At 39.6% G+C, this 24,719-nt stretch overlaps 1 protein-coding gene across 2 annotated transcripts; it reads right to left on the bottom strand.

Annotated features, from left to right (window-relative positions):
• Positions 1 to 313: 313 nt before the first annotated feature.
• On the bottom strand, positions 314 to 22,998 carry cables2a (Cdk5 and Abl enzyme substrate 2a). 2 transcript variants are annotated; one of them, XM_012875592.3, is made up of 9 exons: positions 22,372 to 22,998; positions 13,990 to 14,082; positions 10,521 to 10,598; positions 10,265 to 10,364; positions 7,590 to 7,758; positions 7,409 to 7,506; positions 5,600 to 5,706; positions 4,728 to 4,932; positions 314 to 1,603 (listed from the first exon to the last, which is right to left on the bottom strand). In XM_012875592.3, the coding sequence occupies exons 1-9, from the start codon at positions 22,926 to 22,928 to the stop codon at positions 1,463 to 1,465; spliced, it is 1,548 nt and encodes a 515-aa protein (XP_012731046.2). In that variant the 5' UTR covers positions 22,929 to 22,998; the 3' UTR covers positions 314 to 1,462. The 2 variants fall into 2 exon arrangements, with proteins under 2 accessions (XP_012731046.2, XP_012731047.2); XM_012875593.3 differs by lacking the exon at positions 10,521 to 10,598 and having other exon boundaries at positions 22,372 to 22,997.
• Positions 22,999 to 24,719: the final 1,721 nt, after the last annotated feature.

A 24,719-nucleotide genomic window follows, 5' to 3' on the forward strand; every position in this document is an offset into this window, starting at 1 on the left:
AACCATGAATTAACTAACAACCGAGGTTGAGATCCTGAGGGCAATTTTGGCCTCTTCAGGCGTTTTGGGTTAACAGTGTTAAATAGATGTTTAATGCACTAGATGAACCCTGCTGGAGTACGAAGACCAGCCAGACATATGTTTTTGTCTTGAAACATTTAAAAACCTTTAATATATATATTGACATGGGGGAAGTGGTGGTCTAGTGGTTAGAGAGGAATCTAGCCACCTTAAGGGATGGGAAAACTAATTTCTTTTAAATAAATGTTGCAATGACAGATAAATACACAAGCAGTCAGACAGACAACTGTTCTGCAGTTTTGGATGTTTATTTTGAACACTTTGTCTCCACATCAGACTGAATTGGCATCACACAGTCTGCCATTATAAATTAGGTCATGATTATCTCGAGACGCAACGTTTGAGGCGGCAGGAAAAAGTAAGAAATGTCGAGACTGAAAAGAAAAAACATGTCTGAATAGTTTCACTGACACTCTGGTTTCAGGCACATTTTTACCATAAATGCTAAAAATCTCAGACGACAGCGTTGCTGGGTACAACATTAAAATCCATCGGCGGGCACATAAAAACAAACTACAATCAGGTATTTTTCCATCAACTTCAAATAGAAATACTTCTTTGGGTTGGATTCTATGAGCTACTTAAAAGTAAAATTCCTGAGAACTGAAAGCTGTGCCAACCAGCAGACCACACAGGAGAGGGACGCACAAAACAAATCCCCGCACGCTTACGTCAAACAGAAAGTAAACACTACACATACATCTGAAAAATGCTGTTTCTTTTTTTTTTTTTTTTTATGTGACACCAAAGTGATAATATAGCATGTGAGCACAACCAACACCGGAGTCAAAGCTGCCACTAGAGTCTGGATAATGTCTTGTTTTCTGTGTATATATGTGGCTCAGACTGCGAGACACAATAAAACAAGATGGACAAATTAAATTAAAGGCCACTTCTCAGACTACAGAGTCCTGTTCTCACAGCTAAAAATGCTTCAGTGTCACAGTGTCAGAACCCCATTTACAAAAGCCACTTTTCTTTTCACTGGTTAAAATAAATAAAAGACATTCTGTAGAAGAAGAACAATGTGCTAAGCCACATCTCTAGTTTTTCCCACTAAAAAACAAAAAACACACATCACAGCCAACACTTCCATTAAATACAAGTTAAGAACATCATGGTGCTTTTAAAAGATACGTCACAAGAAACTGAAATAAAGGCACAATTAATGTGCTGATAGAACATCTCTAACATAGAGCTCATGACTGGATCATCACGTACAAAAAGACATTCGAGACGCTCACAACCTACAGTGTTTGACAAAGAATGTAAATCATGTTTCGCTTTTCTCACGTTTACAGTGAAAATAAATAGTACCAGAATTGTTTATTTCAAAACACCAGAGCTTATAAAAGGTGATCGATCCACTACTGCGTCCAGTCTAACCCTGCTGCACCAGCCTGCGGTAGTGCGGCATGACTTTGCTCTCTGGGAGGTAGAGGCCCATCTCTAAAGCCACCAGAACGGAGAACTCCAGAGGAATCAGCTCCCGTCTGTTGATCCGGAAACGCTCCTCCAGCTTCTGCTCGTCCAAGACGGGGGGAAAAAAAAGAAAAAAAGAAGATAAAACAGGGAGAAAGGTTTTAGATCCTGGCTTTGTGTCCCTAAAAATAGTCAGAACCACACACTTTACCAGCTACGTTCACATGGACAATAGTAATCTGAATAAGACGGCCAATAGGAATAAAGAAGCATCATTATGATGGTCGGATTAAGCTCAATCAGAATTAAATCTTAATCTGAATGAGGGGTGGTTTATGCCGATTGATAATCCATCAATCGTTCAAGTTATTCCGAATGTGCCACACTGACCAGAGTGTGCGCCCGAACTAAACGTGACGCATTTTGTTGTTTGTAACCACGGCGACAGAGTATAACGTCTTGATTTGTTACGCTGATAGTGAATGAAATCTTTTCCTTTTTGATCAACCGTCCCATAAATGTGCATAACAGCGAATACGGTGCTTTTAAAAATTATCGACACATTAAGTCACATTACAGCCACTGACTTCAGAGTTTTATTGACATTTTATGTGATGCATCAACACAAAGCGGTGCATAATTGCAAAGCAGAAGGAAAAGTTATAGTTTTTATTGTATAGGGTTTTAAAACTTTTCACTAATTTGCCTTTTCTTTTTTACCCGTGTAATAAAGGCTTTTCTATTCATTTTAACTGAAAGGAAAAGCTATTCTCAAGTGTTTATTCCGTCATTACAAATGTCTCCACTGCTTTCTGAACACGTAAAATCCCAATGTATTTCCGCCACTCACCAGTGCGGAAATACATCGGGAAGCAAAACCTGTTTGAAAAGATGAAAGAGCTCAAAACTGTTGCTTACTTAGTAACGTTTCATCCGTAATTAGAACCTGGTGCCAGTCCAGCCTGCTTTATTTTCTAGTTTTTGTTGTTCAGCAAAGACAGAAGTTCTTCTGTGTTTATTTAGGGGAATTTGATAGCTGCGCATGTCAGAGTGGTTCTATTCTAATAAAGCCAGGTGCATATAAACGCACATTATGATTGGATTAATTGATGGAGTGCCCATATAAACTGTACAATCTGATGATTTAATCTCAATTAACTTTAATCCGATCATTAAATTTTGTGCATGTAAACATAGCTAGTGTAATTATTATTTTGATTTTACGTGTTCTGAAAGCAGTGGAGACATTTGTAATGATGGAATAAACACTTGAGAATAGCTTTTCCTTTCAGTTAAAATAAATTGAAAAGCCTTTATTACATGGGTAAAAAAAAAAGTTTAAAAACCTTTTACAAATAAAAGCTAAAACTTTTCCTTCTGCTTTGCAATTATGCACCACTTTGTGTTGATGCATCACATAAAATGTCAATAAAACTCTGAAGTCAGTGGCTGTAATGTGACTTAATGTGCCAATAACTTTTAAAAGCACCGTATTCGCTGTTATGCACATATATGGGACGGTTGATCAAAAAGGAAAAGATTTCATTCATTATCAGCGTAACAAATCAAGACGTTATACTCTGTCGCCGTGGTTACAAAGATAATGCAGCTTTATTGTTGGGCAGCAACGGTTGCTGTGGAAACTGCGTTTACAGCCAAACCGACCGACACGGAAATCCTGAAAAAGGTTAACGTTTAGTGGTGCGACGTCAGGTTGGATGTGGGCACGTTGTACGATCACCGTTTATTACTAAATAAACTACGACAATCAGCAACTTAATCAGCCTCTGCCATCCATCTACAGCGCCGGCCGCATTTATTACAAACTAAAAAAAGAAAAATCAGCAGTTCAACCGCATGCTCTACTCTTCAAAACAACCTAAGTTTTGATGCAAAGCAGCTTTTAATTAACAAGACCCGGTTTCTTATGAGCAATTAAGGGAACGCTGCCCTCTGTTGGTGTAGTTGGACACTGCAGAGAGGCGGCAGAGATCTACATATAAAACCCAATTTCACATTTTATTTGTATTCAGAGATCATCCAACTTCATTTCTTTATTTACAGTGGATTCAAATCTAATTTAAATAATACAACAAGGAATTATGTTAAATGTCATTTAATGCGGTGTATTAAGAATATAATGTTCTGGGTAGGAACCAATGTTCGTTTGGTGATGCAGTCAGAGCATATTTTTTAGTTGCTCACCGACGGGAAGGAGAGCACATGCTTAGTTAGACACGAAGACGGCCTTGAAGTTAATGCAGCCAAAGAGGTCAATAAGATTATGTTTTGGATATTGTCGTTTTATTTATAAGCAGTTTTTCTGATGTGTATTTAATTTTGTTGTCAGAGAATACAGATTTATTTTACTTCATCCAGTTCTGACAGCATGGATAACGGAACTAATGCCTGCATGAAAAGAGCGCCCTCCAACTCGCAGTTACTTCTAACTGAGCGCGTTACAAACATGTTTGTTACAGTGATTAAATGCTTTAAAGCCAATGAATACATAGTTTGACGGTAATGGTGCTTAGAAAGGTCACAGAGCAATAATGACCACTGGATGTTTGTCTTGTAAACAGATCATCAGGGTTGTAGTTTTTACTCCAGTTTGGTCTAAACCCATTCCACCTAAAAAAAAAGCAACAACAATTCTTCCTTAAAAGCTGGGTATTGAGTAACATTCTGACTGGTATTGTAAGAAAAGTTAAGGTTTGAGTATTATTTGAAACTTACAATGTTGTCAACAAAGCCTAATAAAGAGTAAATTGTGTTGCATTTATACCGTCAAACATCCTTCTTAAATTCTGTTTCACCATATATATATATATATATATATATATATATATATATATATATATATATATATATATATATATATATATATATAAGGAATAAGAAGTCTTAGCAGACAAGCCTTAATCCAACATTTTTATCACAGCTTCCTGAACTCATATCAACACGCAGCTCTATCTAGACTGGCTTTCCTTCAGAAGGCCGCTGTAATTAGATTTTGCACACATAAGCTATGCTAACATAAGTTTGTAGAGAACTCGTTCACCGGTTCCAAAGAATATGAGCCACATAGAAGCTGTTTAGTAAACATCCCTCAGGAGACGCTTTCAAGGTCTCTCCGCTGTGATGCAGCAGGCCGTTATTAAAAGCTCTGCTGTCTTTAATATCGACGTCAGGAGGCCATCAGCGCTGCTAGTGCTCTTACTCACATCAATGAGCTGCTTGACGTCTGGTTTCCGCAGATCGCTGCTGATCTTCGCTGCCAGCAGCACGCACGCAGCCGCCACAAGCTTCCTGTTCTGCTTGTTGAGGCGACCTTGCAGCACCAGCTTCTCAAAGTAAACAAAGGCCATCGCTATGGTGACCGGCTGCAGGCCGCACTCCTCGCTCACGGCCCTCATCTCCCTCTTCAGGCTGCCGGAGAGGAGAAGTCACAGTTACTAAATGTGTTTACAAAGAAAGAGCGAGCTGTCTGGGTCTGAACCACTGAGCTATATAATACACTGGAGTGCTAATCGCCCGCTGTTAGAACGAGTTGCTTTGAAGCCACCAGCCGCCATATTGGTACTCCCCATTTTCCCCCAGTAACTAGGGAATATGTGCGTTACAGCATCGAATAACGAAGATTTTCTCATGTTCAGGGGGGGCTTAAAATGTTTAAAGCCATACACTTTTATATTATGTTCTAAAACTATCAAGTACTGAGAAAGTTATGTGCTGAAATATTTTGCATTTTATTCATTTAACTATATATATATATATATATATATATATATATATATATATATATATATATATATATATATATATATATATATATATATATATATATATATATATATATCCACTGACTGTAGAATTACCTATGAAACATTTTCTCACAGCCAGAAAACTGCTTGTTGTTGCAACCAAATCCTATGGGATTCTGTGAGAGTAGGGAGTAGCAAGATGGCGGCCAGTGACTTCAGTTTTTCGGCAAAATCAGCTCTCCAGTGTATAATATAGCTCAGTGGTCTGAACCCCTTTGACTCGCTCTGGGAGGACAGCTTTAAAAGCACAGAAGAAGATGGGAGGACAGAACCTTCTTATTTTGCTCAGTGTCAGCTTGATGTGAGGAAACTTCTCCTTGAAGGTCTCATTCATGTCCTTCTTCAGATCGGACGGTTTCACATATTCGATAACGGTCGTCTGCAGAGATGGGAAACAAAGCAGCGGCTCAAAACTGGCTCACATCAGACCGTCTAATGTTTGTTTTCAGTCTCACACACAGAAACACAAAACCACGTCCTAATTCCTGCAACAAAGAACACTTCATTCAGTTTTATAACAAAAAAACTTTAACCTCTGACTTACAATCTGCTTCCTGAAATATGAAGCTTGCAGGAACAAATTTAAATGAGGACCAGTGACAGAGGGTGAAGATTGCATAATAAATCAGAAAAGGTAACTGAGTGGGAACGTTGACGAATAGCAGCAGGAGTTCTTTGACCCTAGAAGATCGAGTCCTGAATGGACAAGTTATTAAAGCTTACCTTAGGGAGGGAAACACATGAAGAACATATTTGGTGTAAAGATTAAACTTTATTGTATCAAAAACGATATTGATACAATAGAAATCATATTGATTGATAACAATTATCAACATATATTTTAAGTGCAGACTACTTTTAAATACAGAACACAAAAACACTGAATTCAAACTCAACCCTTCATTCAACAAACCTTTTACCAAAACTGCAAGTTTTTAAAAAACAAAAAAGTGCTCTCTGAACTCTTTGAAGGGGGCGGAGCTTGGTGACGGAGCGTTCCTGGGTCTGCGTTGTGATTGGTTGGGAGGATGTAATGATGTAATATTAACCTACATGGCTTTGAATGCAAAAGGAAGGAAAACTGTTATTCTATTGAACACAGCCCTAGTGATATGTTTGTACAAGTGGCACAGATGTATAATTGGTATAATTATGGTAGCAGGTAAAAGAAGAAGTGAATAACATTAAATTTATCTTTAGGATTTTTCCATTGAACCAAAATTTAGGCCGTATTTTTATGTTCAAATGCACAGCCCTACAGGTACATGCCCTTAAATTTATCCTAGTTGTTAATCTGCTTCGCTTGAATGTTTCTGCTCATCAACAGTCTGGTCATCCTTCTTCACTAAAATAATACACAGCGCCTTCCACAAATGTGCAATTTGTGGAAGGTGCTGTGTATTATTTTGTTTATTGCAACTCCAGTTGTTTAATTATGGCTCCAAGCGTAGATATGGGCACATCTAGGTGTGTAGCTGTTATACTGTTGTCATTTCCTTTTTTAAAAGGGCATCCGTCTATTGTCTTTCCTGTTCTGACATTTTGTTCAAACCGTCTTTGTAACATGGTGTTTATTCACTTGAATTCATGCTTCTGCAATAAAAAGTGGATTTATTCTAAAGGCTTTTTACACATATTTACAAGGATCACTAATCAATATAGAGGACACTGTAGCTTTCCAGTTAATCCATCTGTTTAAATCCCATTTATGCAGTTCTGACAACCAACAAAGAAAAGTCCAACATTTAACAGTTCTACTCAGGCTAGTGTGAGGATTTGTTGCAACTTTTGTTCAGGTGGAATCAGATTTATTTTGACTTTATAATCTAATTTGAAAGTCTTCTCTGAATTTCGTCAAAACCTCATTGAATGCTTCAGAAATTGGTTTGGATCCTACAGCGTTTTCTCCTTTAGACTTAATAAAAACTAAACACATTTTAACACAACCTCTCTGTGCCAGAGATTCAAGGTGGGGGCAGATTTTAATTTGAGACGTATGAAAGCAACAGATGCCCTAAATCTTTGTGCGAGAAAGACATTTTCACTTCTACAGAGAAAATAAAGAATAAACATCTGCTCACCACGTATGATGCAAATATGAGAACCCTCTTATGTCTCCCGCACGGCCACCGGGGGTCACTGAGCAGGTTCGGGTCATAATCCGCCACCTCCTCTATATCTGCAACACAGAACCCAGAGAACAAATCAGACGCGGTGAGGAGGTGCCAGAGCAGGTGTGTGTCTGCGTGGGAGGACTCGTACGCGTGTCTTGTGCTGTGCCGCTGTTTGGACGAGCAGGGGTGATGCCTTTTTGGCCGTTGGCACGCAATCGGCCCTGAGGGGTCGGAGCCGAGCAGCTCTCCAGCACGCTGCAGCTCTTCTGTCTCACCAACGCGTTGGTCGGGTACAGAAACTGAGCGTAGGACACCGTCTGAAGGGGGACGAACGAGACCGTTAGTTACAGGAGTGATCATACAGTTTGTTTTCAAGATTTTAATGATTTTAACTGCTCTTTGTCCTGGTTTCGTTTGATACAAAACTAAATCTTCAGAGGGATTTTAGAAACATGAATTGGATGCAAAATGTTGATTGATTTTATTTTGGAGCGTCCAAACTACCGGACAGACTTAAATGTATGCAAACATCCCAACTAAACCTTGGATGAACGTCCCTTAGTGAGCTGCTTTGATACCACATAATGTTTATACGTCCATCAAGAAGCTCCCAGCATGTGTGGCTGTCCACAGAGAAGCCAGTTTCATATTATCACGGACTGAGAAGGCGTTACCCAAGAAAGAAGTCCTCGGTTAGCTCTACAATAGAAATACTCCTGCTCAAACAGACAAGCCAACGTCTTTAGAGGAAAGTTTTTGGCTCACACGAAGCAGAAATTTAGCCATTTAGCTACAATCACCATAAATATCTCTGGAGTCATGGTAAGTGTAACTGTACCAAGTGTAAAGCACGATGGTTGCCAGCATAATGCCGAGAGTCTGTTTCGATGTTGGCGTTAGTGCATCGCAGAAAGTGGATAGTAATGGAGGTCTATCTGCAAAATCTTCAACTTTACCTCGAATCAACAGTTAGTTGGTTAATAGTTGGACCCAATTAGGCATTAAAATGAGACAATGATCACAAACATTCAAACGGGTTTGTGAACAAAAAACAGGTTCTGGATTGAGCCCAACATCCACCCAATTGAAACTGTATGGACTATGTTTAACTATACCTCTACCATCTGGACTTTAAAAGAAAGAAGTAGGCCAAACTAATGTTATTGTTGCCGGGTAGTAAAAAAAAAAAAGTAACCAGGTGAAAGCTGGGCAATAACGTCCCTTCTAGCACAGACCGGATAAAAATTGCCCATAAAAGACATAAATGGAGAGATTTACTTCTTCTTTCAGACATTTAACAAATAAATGGGAAACATCATGATCCAAGATTGTAAGGGGGTGGGGGGGGTTCTTGATTCAAAGAAGACTTTCCTCTCCGTCTGGGTAAACGTGAAACTGTCTAGCTCCTGTTAACGATAGATAATTTGGAATTGCATTAATTATGGAGTTACTGTTGTCTGAGGGATACAATGCAATGTATGAATACTATTAAAAATTACATTTCTTCCTTCCACTCAACTTTTCATTAACATGCTTGGATGCAGCATTTAGGGTGTTTATGTATTTGGCAGATAGAAGCTACTAATGCTGATAATATCAAAGCCAGCATCAAAGGTCCCAGTTGACCAGAAAACTATTAAGTATGTAATCTTCCCCATGATTGAGTAGACCAGGTGTCTGAAACCTTTACAATCCAGAGAGCCACATTCACCCAAAATAAACTCTTATAACTCTTATAATTTTTGAGAAATATCTAAAATATAAAAATGTAATATTTTTAAAGAAATCACCATTTTATTTCTATTAGGTTTTAAAATAAAAGGAAAACAAAAGTTTGGCTAAAAGAGGATGGATACATTTCTTCTACGTGACTTTTGGCAAAGCAAAGTTTCCAGTATAAAAATAGATCCTAACCAGTATTACTTGTCAATCTGATGTGGAAATTCAATTAAATTATTTCACAAAAAAACCCAAAAAACTGCTAAAACCTGCATTTGTTATTATATCTATATTTTAAGATATCAGTTGATTTCATTATCGTTTTTAGCCACAGTTACTAAGAGAAACTGTGGAAGATCCTGTGAGTCAATTGCAGCCGGAGCCACAGGTCACAGACCCCTGGTATAGACCATTATATTGCATTTCTTTATTAAAAGCCCTTTTCAATTAAATTTTTTTCATATAGCGCCAATTCACAACACACGTCATCTCAAGGCAAAGAAAGTCAAATTCAATCAAATCCTCCAGATTGGTCAGAAAGTTAAATCAGATTTTACATTTTGGTTCAGATTATACAGATTGGTCAAAAAATGGTCAGTTGATTGCATCAAAGTCTCTCCAAGCAGCATTCACTCCTCCTGAAAGAGAGTAGAGCCACAGGGAGAGTCGTCTGTATTGTTGATGGTTTTGCAGCGATCACTCATACTGAGCAAGCATGAAGCAACAGTGGGGAGGAAAAAACCCCTTTAACGGGGAGGAAAACTTCCAGCAGAACCAGAACCAGGCTCAGTGTGACCGACTTTTATTGGTAACATTACAGTTTTCTGAGGAACTGACTTTTGGGTTTTAAGCTACAATCAAATTTACAAACACTTGAAATATATACCACAGTGTGCAATGAATACAATCGGAGTTTCTCTTAATTTATTTTGCGTTATGATTTCCCAGGAGCACCTGTGTAACATTTCACCCACCAAAAAGATCAAATAATCAAATAAAGACCCAAAACTAATGCGGCACTAGTGTTGAAAATGAGTTTAAACTTCCAAGTCGAGATGAGATCATAATAACATGGTGTTTTCCAGATGTAGGACAAAGACGCACCTTTCCGATTGCACCCAGCTCCACGCCTTCCAGGGACGGCAGCAGATCAGCGGCAACCACAGAAGATAATCTTTGCCTCTGAGTGTCCAGTTTCAGATCACTGTTTACAAACAGACAGATATTTTTATGTGATTTCCAGCTCCAACACCGATCTTCTCTGAGAATGACATGGATCACACGGGTGGATGATGAAGACATAAAAATGAGGCGGACTAGAGAGGGGGGTGGTGGTGGGCGGTCGCTGCGCTCTTAGTACCTGAGGTGAGCACTCTCTCCATAGGGCAGCACTGAGAAAGCAGCATAAAGCGACCGCTTGGCACAAATCAGCATGACCCTGCAGGACACAGCATGAACAGGCAGACAAAACAGATGGAGTGTCAGTCTACAGACACAAGCGACACAAACCGCTAGGCTATACACCACAGACATCAGCTGCAGTGACCAGGGATGGGCTATTAGCTAATCGTGAGCTAAAGCTAAATTATATTGTCACTTTTACTGTTTGTTTTTGACTGCTGTTGGCTCCATTGGAGCACACTGCAAAAGTGAACTAAAAGTAAGTAAGATTTTCTTGAAATTTGTGTATTTTTCCTTGATTTGAGCAGGTAAATAAGATTATTTGATAGTGGAATAAGATTTATGCACCTAAAATAAGAACAGTTCACCTCCATTATCTTATTTTAAGTGCAGGATATATAATTATGTTAGGGGTAAAAATACTTATTCCATTGGCAAATAGTCTTATTTAGCTGCTCAAATCAAGGAAAAATACACTAATTTCAAGAAAATTGTACTTATTTTTAGATTTCTTTGTGCAGAGCAGCAACAGATATCAACATCAAATCCCATAAAATATCAGATAAAAGAGCAGTATTTGTGTTAATAGGGCTTTGATGGTACAATTCATTATTAAAAAACACCACAAAAGGCTTTTTAAATAGTCTTTATCATCACCATTATTGTTGTTACCACAAAATATCGTGATAAATTTATGATTTTGTCCATTACGCCCATCCCTAGCAGTGGCACATAAATCAATCACAGAACCACATCTAAGACATTCACTACTGAAGCTACGAGGCTATGAAATAAACATTAAAAACACTGAAAGCGACAAGACCGGGTTAATGAGGCTCACTTTTACCACCACAGTCAAGTCACAGAGCTAATGAGATCTGGATCACCGATTTTCTTCACAAAACCTCAACTGGCCTCGTCTTTAGATATTCAGGAGGTCCTCAGCAGGTCAACGGAAGTCAAGTTGCTTTAGTAGGTTTCTGTTCATTTTTCTTTTATGTATGCGTGTTAATAATTTAGTTTTTCAGAGAAATGTGCTGCCTGAATTATAAATTGTCGCCACCCGTTACGGAAGACTTCCTGAGGGAAACCTTTTTCTGAGCTGAAAAGATTTGCACAGATTTCCCGTACATGTTAAAATTTCTTCTGCTCAGAATTTGACTGATTAAGACCGATTTAAATTTAATGAATGGTTTCTATTAGTGATGCACATTATAATCGCCATTAACATCAGTATTGGCCGATGTCTGTCAAACTGGGCCAATATTAATAACCAATGCTTATTTCCATCTTGTGGCAGTTTGTTCATGATCATTCCAAAAAAAAAAAGTAAACAACAAAGCAACTGGACTTGTTTTCCGTAGTTGAAGACATTTCAATTCAAAAAGTCTGGAGTAATGTGGAGTACCAAGCTTTATACTTGGTATAAATACTAAATATATAGTATAAAGCTTGGTACTCCACATTACTCCAGACTTTTTGAATTGAAATGTCTTCAACTACGGAAAACAAGTCCAGTTGCTTTGTTTTTTACTTTTTTTTTGGAATGACCATGACCTGGATGACTGAGAATCTTCACCAGCAGTTTGTTCATGAGTTTCAGGACGGGGGAAACGTATATAATATAAATATTATCTGTAGATATTGGTTATCAGCTATAAAAGAAATTTCAATATTGGATGTTTATAATGGGCCTAATTTTCACATCGGTGCATCGCTACTCTCAATGCAAAGCATGTCAGAGTTTTATTCAACAACAGAAGCAGCTGTCCGTTAATGGACGTGCAGACCAAACACAGCCCAAAGACTGAAAGTGGACCGTTGTTGCCAATTTAATTATTACTGGAAAACCAGTAGCAACAGAAAGCTGTAAAAAAAATAAAATAAAGTATTTTATTTTCGCCTGACTTATTAGAATCAGGTAGGCAAGAATCTTACTGCAAGCTGTTTCTTACCAAGACAAAACTGGATAATTACTTAAATCTCATTTGAAACATTCTTATTTTATTAAAATAATACATTTTTATTCTATTAAAACTTATTTTATTAAAACTCTTTAAAGATTTTGGTAAACATTTGTTTCCCCATCGGTCAGATAAACAATAGACAGCTGCTAATATGAATAAAAGAATAAAAGCACTGATTGTAAAGTTAGGTTCTATTTATGCATGTTAATTGTAAGAGATTTTTAATAAAACACCGACCACAGTAAAATAAAAAAGGCCTTTTTGTTACTTCACTGTATCTACTAAACACCAGTCAAATGGTGACTGAAATCAAGGTATGTAAGCAACTACAATGTTTGTGTATTGTGGAAAAAGCTGATTATTTCTAGCAACGTCTACTTAATGTGCAAAGCTGATGGAACATAATCATGGGTACGTAAAGTGAAGCATTAAACAAATTTCTGGTTATAATAGTCCAAAGATACTCCGATTTTTTTTATTTCTGCAAATATATTAATTTAAAATATTTCCATGGATGTGATTAGAAGCTCTTTAAAAGGCTGAAACAGTTTATTTTTTCTTCCATCTCACACAATTCTCTGAGACTAAATTGTTTTGGTAAAGAGACACAGACCGGAGGAATTTCAGCTAAAACAAACGCCGTTGAGGCACAAACAAACAGAAACGCTCTGACTCTACAAAACGTGGAGAGAAATGTGGAGAAACCGGCTCGTCCCATTCTTCCAGACAGCAGCACCACGGCCAGGAAATCTACAGAAAACACCGAGGCTGTAGCTGCTCACAAGACAACAATGACATGCAGTCTGCGCTGTGAAGCCCCGCCCACCCAGAGGCTCAGGACTAAAAAGCGCCTGCTAGAGTTTATGATCTGAACTTACACAATCTACACAGGTTTGCTTCCACTCGGGGAAAACAACAGAAAGAAAAACCTTAAAAGCTGTGGAACAGTTTAGGATTACATCATTTAATTTGAACACACCAGCGGGAATAAACACAAACAAACAAATGTGTGTGGAGATGAATATGAAGGAGATGATAAGACAAATGAACAATAGGAGGTACTGAATCATTTTTAGAGCCAAGAACATGTATTACAGTAAAATGCAAAGATGAACTTTTCTGCACAACAAGCTTAATCAGATACCAACAGTATGTTACTTAAGCCACATCTTGCTTCAGGATAACGTTACGGCTGGTGCAATACGGTGTTGGATTTCCTCACTGCACCTCTTTGGGCTTTTGCTAAGCTTCCAAGGGTGATTAAATTCACTGTGGCAATCCCCTAACAGCAGCTGTGTATCCGGGCTATTTCTCTGCAGCCTCTGTACCAGAATTAATCAGCTTACAACAACTCTGTGCAGGAGCATAGCGCTGCTGCTATTAAAGCACCTTTATGAATATTACAGCAACAGCTTTGGTTTCGTTTATCACGTGTAGTTTCCGAGGCTTCTAGAGACGTACCTGCTTCCTCTGGTATCATATTGCCTCATGCTCTTGATGAAGTGGACTTTCTTTGGCACCTTGGGTCCAGGGGAACCAGAAATGTTCCTCTGCCTGTACAAAAATAAACAAATAACAGATTTAGCGACGACTTCACAAGATAGCACAAGCCATTCATGTGATGCAGCTTCAGAAGCGGCCCAAAGGTTAAATAAGGCCCAAAGCAGAATTTCCTCTGCTGGCCTCATAGATCTTCAATAAGAAAACAACTAACTTCAACTAATTTTGGGATCTGCTATAAGTTTATTCATGGTGTTAACACAATCCTGAGTAACATGTTGTTCATTACTCCAGTAAAAACGCCAGCGCAAAAGACAGAGGAGAAAATGCACAGTATACGACAGTTCACTGAAACCATTTCCAGAATATGAAGCGACATAGAAGTTAAATTTGGATTTTGTTATCTAGGGTTACCTGTGCAAGGCGCACCTCGCGCCTCAATGACGCTAGAAGTAGGCACCAGCCAGGTGGTCACATGTGCGGCCATTGTTACAGACTTGTGCCATGCAGTGGAGGAAAACAAATGTCAAAATGAATACTATGTCTGGTAAAAAGGTCTTGCTGAAGATCATAAGAGTAATTTAATTTATTCTTTAAAAAAAAAAAAAAAATATGTCTTTACTAAATATAAGAATGACGCTTAAGTAGGTTTTTTTGTATGAAAAGAAAAGGGAAAGGGGGGTTCGCTGTAGAGCAATGAGCAAGTAGGACGCGCTCTCTAATAGGTCTTGATATTAATTTTAAAACTACATTTCAACAAAGCCATACGAACAAAACCTGTGGAACTAGTCCAATTTGAGATCTTTTATACGTGAACGGACACAACCAAAACGTTGAGAAAAACTAACAAGATACGACCTGCACGAGGAGATGGGCCTTCATGAAGCCTCGGGTTGGACTACAGAGACGAGAGCCGGTGAGACCGGCCAGCAGGCAGATAGCAACGACGAGCTAAAGGCTATAACTCCATGCAGAGCTAGCGCGTGTGAAGACGGACATGTGCAACAAGATTGAGGCAGAGATTTCAGAGGTAAAGTGCACCAATGGAGGGGAGGATGGCTACGCTAAGAGCCGAAAGTGACCCAGCAATTATCCCGCTTAACACCCAAATGGGCGCACAAAACCAAGCTTTGAAAGAGTTAGCCGATGCTGCTAGCGACGCTTCAGACACAATACAAGAGCTGGAAGACAAAGTTAAGAAACTCTCTGGGCAGGTTGAAGCACTAAGAGAGAAATGCCCTGATCTTGAAGGCCGTTCGAAGCGGCAGAATCTGAGAGTGGCCGGAATTAAAGAGGGGAATGAAAATGGTTAAAAGCTGAGAGAGTTTAAGGCCAAGTTGTTAAAAGAAGTGTTAAATCCTACAGATGCACCAGTTATAGACAGAGCTCACAGAGCCCTGAGGACACGACCCGGCAACGATGGACCTCCTCGGCACTTTACTGTGAGGCTGCATTACAGTCACACTTATGAAGATATAATGCAGACGATGAAGTCCATTAGAGATCTGACGTACGGTGGTCAGCGAATAGAAGCCTTCAGAGACCTTCCACCTGAAGTCGCAAGACGCCGAGCTGCCTTCACACCAACCAGAAAGACACTACGCAACAAACAGGGGTCAAGTTTGGTCTCATGTGCCCTGCTAAACTACGGGTGACACACACAACGGGTCAGAGAGGCTCTGACCCGTTATTTGAGATGATGGGGAGACTAAAGACAATGTTTAAGTCTTATCCCCTGTCAAGAACTCAATCTGAAGACTCCAACAGGTGACCAGAAACTATGGCATTACTGATGTTTTGTTTATACTTGAAGCTACAATTACTGTTTCAAATTTTGGTGCAATAAGCTAACACATACACTCACCGGTCACTTTATTTAGGTACACCTTGCCAGTACCGGGTGGGACCCGCATTTGCCTTCAGAACCGCCTTAATCCTTCGTGGCATAACTTCAACAAGGTACTGGAAATTGACATTAAAGCGTCACGCAGATGCTGCAGATTTGTCGGCTGCACATCCATGATGCAAATCTCCCGTTCCACCACATCCCAAAGGTGTTCTATTGGATTGACATCTGGTGACTGTGGAGGCCATTTGAGTACAGCGAGACCATTGCCATATTCAAGAAACCGGTCTGAGCTTTACGACATGGTGCGTTATCCTGCTGGAAGTAGACATCAGAAGATGGTACACTGTGGTCATAAAGGGATGGACATGGTCAGCAACAATACTCAGGTAGGCTGTAGCATTGACACAATGCTCAATTGGTACTAAGGGGCCCAAAGTGTGCCAAGAGAATTTCCCCCACACCATTACGCCACCAGCCTGATCCGTTGATACAAGGCAGGATGGATCCATGCTTTCATGTGGTCAAATTCTGACCCTACAATCTGAATGTCGCAGCAAAAATCAAGACTCATTAGACCAGGCAACGTTTTTACAATCTTCTATTGTCCAAATTTGGTGAGCCTGTGCGAATTGTAGACTCAGCTTCCTATTCTTAGCTGACAGGAGTGTCGCCCGGCGTGGTCTTCTGCTGCTGTAGCCCGTCCGCCTCAAAGTTCGACGTGTTGTGCGTTCAGAGATGCTCTTCCGCATACCTTGGTTGTAACATGTGGTCATTTGATTTACTGTTGCCCTTCTATCAGCTCAAACCAGTCTGGCCATTCTCCTCTGACATCAACAAGGCATTTGCACCCACAGAACTGCCGCTCACTGGATATTCTCTCTTTTTCGGACCATCCTCTGTAAATCCTAGAGATGGTTGTGCGTTGATCCCAGTAGATCAACAGTTTCTGAAATAAATCAGAACAGCACGTCTGGCACCAACAACCATGTCAAGTTCAAAGTCACTTAAATCACATTTCTTCCCCATTCTGATGCTCGGTTTGAACAGCAGCAGATCGTCTTGACCATGTCTACATGCCTAAATGCATTGAGTTGCTGCCATGTGATTGGCTGATTAGTAATTTGTGTTAACGGGCAGTTGGAAAGGTGAACCAAATAAAGTGAGTGTATAAAATTTCTCTTGTTGAGCTGACCACAGGGTTAAACCCTCTACCCATCTATATGGTGGCATGCATAGAATTCCTTATATTCATATGCACACAACCTGGATTAGACGGTGGCTTCAAGAGAGGAACTAAAGACCGTGTTCTGAGGTTCCTTATCCATCACTTAAATATGAACATTCCCAAATATCATTAGTTTTGCTCGTGGAAAGTAAATGGAATTAACAAACCAGAAAAACAAGGGAAGGTTCCATCTCATTTGAGACAGATCCAAGCAGATGTGATTTTTTTTTTTTTCCACAGGAGACACTTTTGAGGAATGAAGCGCACAATAAAATTAGAGCCAGTTGGATAAATCAGGCATACCATTCCAAATTTACAGCCAAAGCAAGGGGAGCAGCCATAATTCGTAAGAATGTTCCTTTTTCACATAAATCTACCATAGCCGACAAAGATGAGAGGCACATCGTGGTCGCAGGAGAGATGGATTGTATCCAATCCAGATTCCGACTCAGGCAGTCATTCTCACAATGTTAGACGCTTACTTAATATTTTGCATTCCCCCAGACATCCAAGGGAAGATTTTTTCATTCCGAGTTTGGATGCCTAAAAAGCTTTTGAATGTGTAGAATTTCCATATTTATATACTGTATTATAAAAATTTGAACTTGGAACAAAATTTATCTCATTGATAAAACTACTTTACTCTAACCCTAATGATGTCAGAGTCAATTAACCCATCTAGAGGGACTAAGAGGTGCCCTCTTAGCCCCTTGTTGTTCGCACTAGCACTGAAGCCATTAGCGTCATCTGTTCAATCAAATAAAAGGGATTCATGGTTATGACACAGTTTACACGACAAATAAAATATCTCTATATGCGGATGACATTGTGACGCCAAAAATTTCAATACTTCATTTACTAGAGATAATCTATTTATTTAGCTTGTTCTCTGATGTAGAGTGAACTGGGCAAAAAGTGAGCTGATGCCAGTGCAATGCAGTGACCTAAATGTAACGGACCCCATTCAGTTTGGCAAAGGAGAGATTCACATACTTGTTAGAAAAGACAAGAGATTATAACTTGTTTGAGGCTAATTATGTGGCTATATTAAATAAGCTTAAAAAACACACTGGAGTTCAGGACAACCCTTCCTATTTCCTTAATAGGTAGAGTGAATGCAGTCGAAATGGTCCGTCTTCCTCAGTTACTGTACCTCTTTCAAAACTTACCCATCTTCCGTAGTAAAACCTACTTTAAAAAACTGGGTTCTATGATTCTTTCATTCATCTCGAATTACAAAACATCGCATTAGAAAGGGACATCTGTGCAAACATAAAACAAATGGTGGGATGGCCATCCCAGATTTTATTAGATATTACAGGGCAGCAAATATCCAATGCATTTCCTTCTGGCTGGATGAGACAGTCGAGCTCGCCAACTGGTTGGTCTTAAAACGACAAGACTGTTTTACCTAAGTTCAAATCGGTGCTATTGTGATGTCTCCCATTCACCTTAAAAAAAATTAAATAAAAAACACACAACATACTATAGCTACAACCCAATTATAAACAGCACTATTCAAATCTGGAGACAAATATCCAAATAATTTAAACTTAGGCTATCCTTTATGCTCCCAATATCAGCAAATCCATCATTCACCCCTTTTATTACGAATGGAGGCTTTGATAGATGGAAAAAGCTTGGATTGCACAGGGTGGGTGATTTGTATGCAAGTGGCTCATTAGCATCATTTCAACAACAAGAGAAATATGGTTGCTCAAAAGTTTTTTTTTTTTTTAGATTACATTCAAGTCACATTTTGTAAGAACACACCTTGACAATTTTGAAGACCCTACCCCCGACAAGTTTGATGGGTGTTTTAGAGATTGCACGATAGAGAGGAGTGCCGTTTCAATTATATACAATTCGCTTCAGGAGCTAAACCAGGCGAAGATGGAACATAAAGGAAAGCTTGGAAAAAGAATTGGGTATGGTGGTAGCGGAGGAGATATATCAGCATTTGCCCCCCTGAATGCTAGACACTGCTTGATTCAATTTAAAATTCTGTATAGGCTGCATTACTCAAGAGCAAAATGACATAGAATATTTCCATAAGCCATCTGTGAAAAATGCAACCAAGCGAAGGCAAATCTGCTTCACAGTTACACACTACGCAATAGTGGACAGCAGTGTTTTAATTTCTATCTTGTCTAACCCCCAGTCAGTCGAGACAGATGACCGTTCACACTAAGCCTGGTTCTGCTGGAGGTTTTTCCTCCCTGTTAGAGGAGAGTTTTCCTCTCCACTGTCGCTTCATGCATGCTCAGTATGAGGGATTGCTGCAAAGCCATCAACAACACAGACGACTGTCCACTGTGGCTCTACGCTCTTTCAGGAGGAGTGAATGCTGCTTGGAGAGAGTTGATGCAATCTGCTGGGTTTCTTTAGAGAGGAAACTTTTTGACCAATCTGTATAATCTAATTGAATTTGACTTTGTAAAGTGCCTTGAGATGATATGTATCATGAATTGGTGCTATATAAATAAAACTTAATTACATTTTTCTCAAAAGGTCTTCAAAACTACATTAAAACCAGACCCTCTCTGGGATATCAGGGAGCATTGGGACCTAAAGGGCAGGCAGCGCCGCCATCTATACTACGGTCTCCTCCATTGGAAGAAAAGAAAAACAGAGACATCTGCTTTCAAAGCATGGTTAATGGCACTGACTGATACACTACACCTTGAAAGGATTCGTTACCTTCTTACTGGTAGGTTGGAAGACTTCAAAAAGGATGTAGCGACCAATTATTTTCTGAAACAATCTACAGAACAGCGTGAGTAGCACTGGGTGGGGGTACAGGGTGGGTGAGGGAGGGAGTTATTTTATATTTAATTTGTGTCTTTATTTACTTATTCCTATGTACCCATTATTTTTAATTAGTGGTGCACACCTTTGTTACCCATATTACAAAATAATGAAGCATTGCATAAGCCAAAGATGTGTTTTTTTTCATATACTGTCTACTTCACAATAAAAAATATTTGAAACAGAAAAAGAAAATGGAGGAAAAAGAAAAGAAAATGGAGGAGAAAAGGAGAAACAAAAAAAAGGGTAAGGAGAAAAGAAAAAAAAGGAAAAGGGATAAAGAAAAAATATTTTTGGGTAGATGTTTTTGAAAAGGAGGGTCGGCACCTTTTTTGGCTACCTGTGTTGGTAAAAGTTAATGTTCAGTTTGTATGTTTTGCATGTCTGCGCCCGTCGCGGCGAAAATTTTAATTCATTTGAATATTTGATTTTCTCTGTACTTAACTGCACTCCAACAATGGTGATCACAAAATGCATCTGATTGCAGTCTGTGTCACCTACAGTTATGTTTTTATAACAAATAAACGACGTGGCCACCATAACAAGGTATTCTCTCGTCTTTGATGGGTCCACCAGCGAGCGCATTCACAGCAAAAATACTTAACAGCTCAATAGGTTTAATAAGCTATTTTCTACTACAATATATTTTTCGTACAAAATAATGATAGTTGTTATGAAGGGAGTTACAACAAGTTGTAGGAAAATATGGAAATACTTTTTTTCCAGTCCTGTTTAAAGCTAATAAAGTGCATTTAATGGCGAACCGGAAGTTATTCTGTTCGCCCATGAGCAAACGGTCCAGATTGGTTAGTGACAAGCGGTCCAAACAGAGTCCTGTTTGGGATTATTTTGCACCGTTTAATGACGACGAGGATGCAAAAGGCTCTTTATGCGGTTCTGTTTTAAAATAAACACTCAACAAGCTTCTTAAATGACCACATTTGTAACACTATTCAGCCGTGATGCATGGCGGAGCGGCTCGACTTCTCAACCAAAACTTGCCGATGTTCTCGGAAAGGAAGGATGTGATGATAGGGAAGTGGAGGGCATTATGCAAAAAATAAAAAAACATTATGGAAAAATACACAATGCCAAATGCATGGCTGATGGTGAGGGATTTCATAAGGATTACAGTTGTTTCACATATTTTATGCAATTCAATTTGTTTCTATTCAGTGGCCTTTTTGGTCCCAAGATTAAAATTGTGTGGAAAACCACAATCTTTTGTTTATTCAGTGAGTATTTACTTCCTGTGGCACAATAAACTGTTAAAACATTATGATGTGCCTCTTAAAATTTATGTAGTGAAAATTGTTCCATTGTTGTTGCAAGCAAATAACTTTTTTTTTTTTTAAATGGAAAGTTAAAAAAAAAAAAACACAGAAGTTAAACTTTGAAAAACTTCCTAATCAAAAAAAAAGTTTTTGAGGGTAACTTTGCTTTATTTCTTTGTAAAGTGCCTTGAGATGACAGGTGCCGTGAACTGTCGCTATATAAATAAAATTGAATTGAACTGAATTTTTGAAGCCCAACTGCTACCAAATAAGAAACCGATTGGAGGTCGTCTGTTTTACACCAGCTCTCCCATCCCAATACAAAACGCACAATGCCATTCAGCGTCGCATAGCATATTTGTGCATGTTAAAGTGGATGAAAACGATCCCATGTGTACAATATTATTTTAAAAAACAACATGAGGGAGATGTTCATTTTTAGAAAAACCCAGTTGCATCATGTGTATAAGACCAAACCTACAGCAGTTTTCCCACCGTCTGATATCTGTGAAGTGTTAACAGGAGGTTTGATTAACTGATTAATCTGATTGATTAACGTTGTGCATGCATACATAAAATATGTTAATGTGCAGGCTTTGGGCAGCTGACCATTTCTACTTCACACTTCTCCCAATTTTAATCACATTTAAGTGTTAAGATTATCTTATTTTACACAATCAAATTTAAGACAGACTAACTCTGAAGTGCACAGTGTTAAAGTCTACATTTGTTTTAATTAAAAGGTCTGATAGAAACATATTCTATTTGAGCGTTAAATGTATGACCCGTTTTTGATTACTATTTTTGGATGATTACAGTCATTTACACTTAAAAAAAATAAATGGCTGGCTAATTATCAGCAGTGGAAAAGTTTGCTTGTACCCCAGGCCGGTTCTCAGTGGTTTCTGTTATTAAAAGTCGTCTGTATGTAAAAAACACTGTCGATCTCATCTACGATTTATGACGTTTTCGCACCAAACACCGCCCAGGACTATTAATTGTACACGTGATTTAAAGTAAGATTTTGTATAAGACAGCACAGGGTAAAAGGAGGAGAAATACACGCGAATATCGTGGATAATCTGGATCACAGGAGTAAATTCCTCTTATAGAGCGACCCAATACGGAAGTCAGTGGCCCGTTTCGAGGCCCAGACCTCTCCGTGATGACACACCGAGTCTGCTCACCTCTGCCGGGAATCCAGAGAGTTTCCGGCCGGAGTCGGGCTGAGTACGGCGGGCGTTGATTTGGCCCGGGAGCAGGGCTGGTGTCCGGTTGTGACCGGAGATAGCGGGGCACCCGGAAACTGCGTCTCCGCCGCGCCGCAGCTCTCTAAAAATACCTCGTTGGGTCCCACGGAATTGGCGGCAGTCGGTCCGGGAGACGTTACCAAGGAGGGCCGGACAGGACCGAGCACCCCGGGGTAGCTGGAGGACGAACCGCTGCCGGGTTCCGCCGGAGGGTCTGTCACCTGGTTGACAGGACCTTCGTTATCAGCCCGGAGGAGCTCGCGAGCCGCGCCGCCGTCTCCGACCCGGAGTCCGGTCTCCTCGCCGGCTTTTTGGTCGGCATTTCCAGCGGCAGGCTGACACGGAGGTCTTCCATCGAGAGAAATATTGCTGAGGAACAAAATAGCAGCCTGTCTCCTGCGGGAGTCCTTCGCTTTCCTCCGGTGTTCCCGACGAACTCTCGTCTGTTTGCCGTTACTGCCGTTGGACTGCAGACCGCACAGAGCGGTCGCCATTCTACTCTGAAAATGCAGCTGTTGAACACAAAGGCAACGAGTACCGGTACTTGAGTCTTAGCCCCGCCCACCTAAAAGTGATTGGTTGATGAATTAATTACGCGCCCTAAACCTTGCAAATAAGCGTAGGTGATTGGCTACTTCTGAAAACATCCTCGCTGCCGGTAGTTGATTGGGTGTAGCACTTAAAAGGGAGGAGACTTGTGACGACGGAAATTTAGAGGCTATACCTGAAAATTCTGAATGCCAATTTTCACCTCTGTGATTAATTAGTCTGCAGAAGCCGCAGATTCTACTCCAAACACTTGGCCTGTCATAACCGTAATGGATGATGCACAGGGGCGGTTCTAGACCAAATTTAACAGGGGGGCCAAGGTGGGGCCAGTGTTTTTTCACAGGGGCACAGAACAAAAAAAATTAAAAACAGTAAAATGGCAATATTTAACTGTGTAATAATATTAGGTGAGCCACTTGTGGCTCTGGAACTGCAGGTTTCAGAGCCCCGAACTAGCAGTTGAAAACTTTGCCCCCTGCTCAATATGGCTAAAGCTAAACGTGAAACATCTTAAGTTTTAAATTCTTTTTAGAGTAAAGCTGTATAGGTAAAAAAATATATTGGTCAAAGTGACCAATCAGTTATGGTTTCTTTGCCATTGCAAATAGTTATGAGAAGTTTATTTAACATCATGCTTTTAGTACAGGGGCCATAACAGGGGCCAGGGCCATTTCTACAGGGGCATGGGCCCCTGTTGGCCCCTGTCTAGAACCGCCCCTGATGATGCATCATCTGAAAGACACAGACAGACAGACAGACATATGACATATGTCATTTTTAATAGTTGCTTGGATATATTTTTAATAATTGCTTGGATATGAGCATGTGTCCAAGTATCTGGAAGTAGGCTAAAGTTATTCCTTTACCTAAGGATACAAAATCTGCTTTTAATGAGGGGAACTCTAGACCAATAAGTATTTTACCTGTTTTAAGTAAAATTATTGAAAGGTTGGTACATGCACAAGTTCAAGATTATTTTGTAAGAAACAAACTTTTTACAGACTCTCAACATGCATATAGAGCTGGCCACTCAACCTCTACTGCATTCATTTCATATGACTGATGACTGGCTTAAAGCGATAGATAAATCTATGTTGGTAGGTGTTGTGTACCTAGATTTTAGTGCTGCTTTTGACATTCTTGGCCATACTTCATTAGCTGAGAAACTTAAATTTTATGGTTTTAATTCTTCGGCATTAAAGTGGATTGAAAGCTACCGGTCTTTTAGATCACAGAAGGTTTATCTGAATGGCAGCCTCTCCAGTAGAAGAAGTTTGGAGTGTTCAGTTCCACAGGGCAGCTGCTTATGTTCCTTACTTTTCTCAATCTATACTAATGATCCAGCTTGGGCTACAAAAAGTGCCAGAACTGTCCTGTACGCAGATGATACCATTTTGTATTATGCTGCTTCTTCATGCGGTGAATTAAATTAGGTATTGTATGTATGGAACTGAATGTTGTATATGATTGGGTGGTGAGTAACAAACTGGCCCTCAACATCTCTAAGACTAAGTGCATAATGATTGGTTCAAGGCACAAGCTTGAAGGCACAAGCCCAAAGCTTGACTTAAATTTTTGTGACTTGACGGTTGAACAAGTTGAAACAGCCAAACTCCTTGGTGGGTAGACTGTTCTCTGTCTTGTTCTCACCACATTAATTATGTTATTGTGAAAATGGGAAGAGCAATTTGTTCCGCAAGGAAATGTTGCTCTTTTGTGGCCCGTCCCCTTTTATG

The sequence above is a fragment of the Fundulus heteroclitus genome, chromosome 1 (genome assembly GCF_011125445.2).
Source record: "Fundulus heteroclitus isolate FHET01 chromosome 1, MU-UCD_Fhet_4.1, whole genome shotgun sequence".
Taxonomy (NCBI): domain Eukaryota; kingdom Metazoa; phylum Chordata; class Actinopteri; order Cyprinodontiformes; family Fundulidae; genus Fundulus; species Fundulus heteroclitus.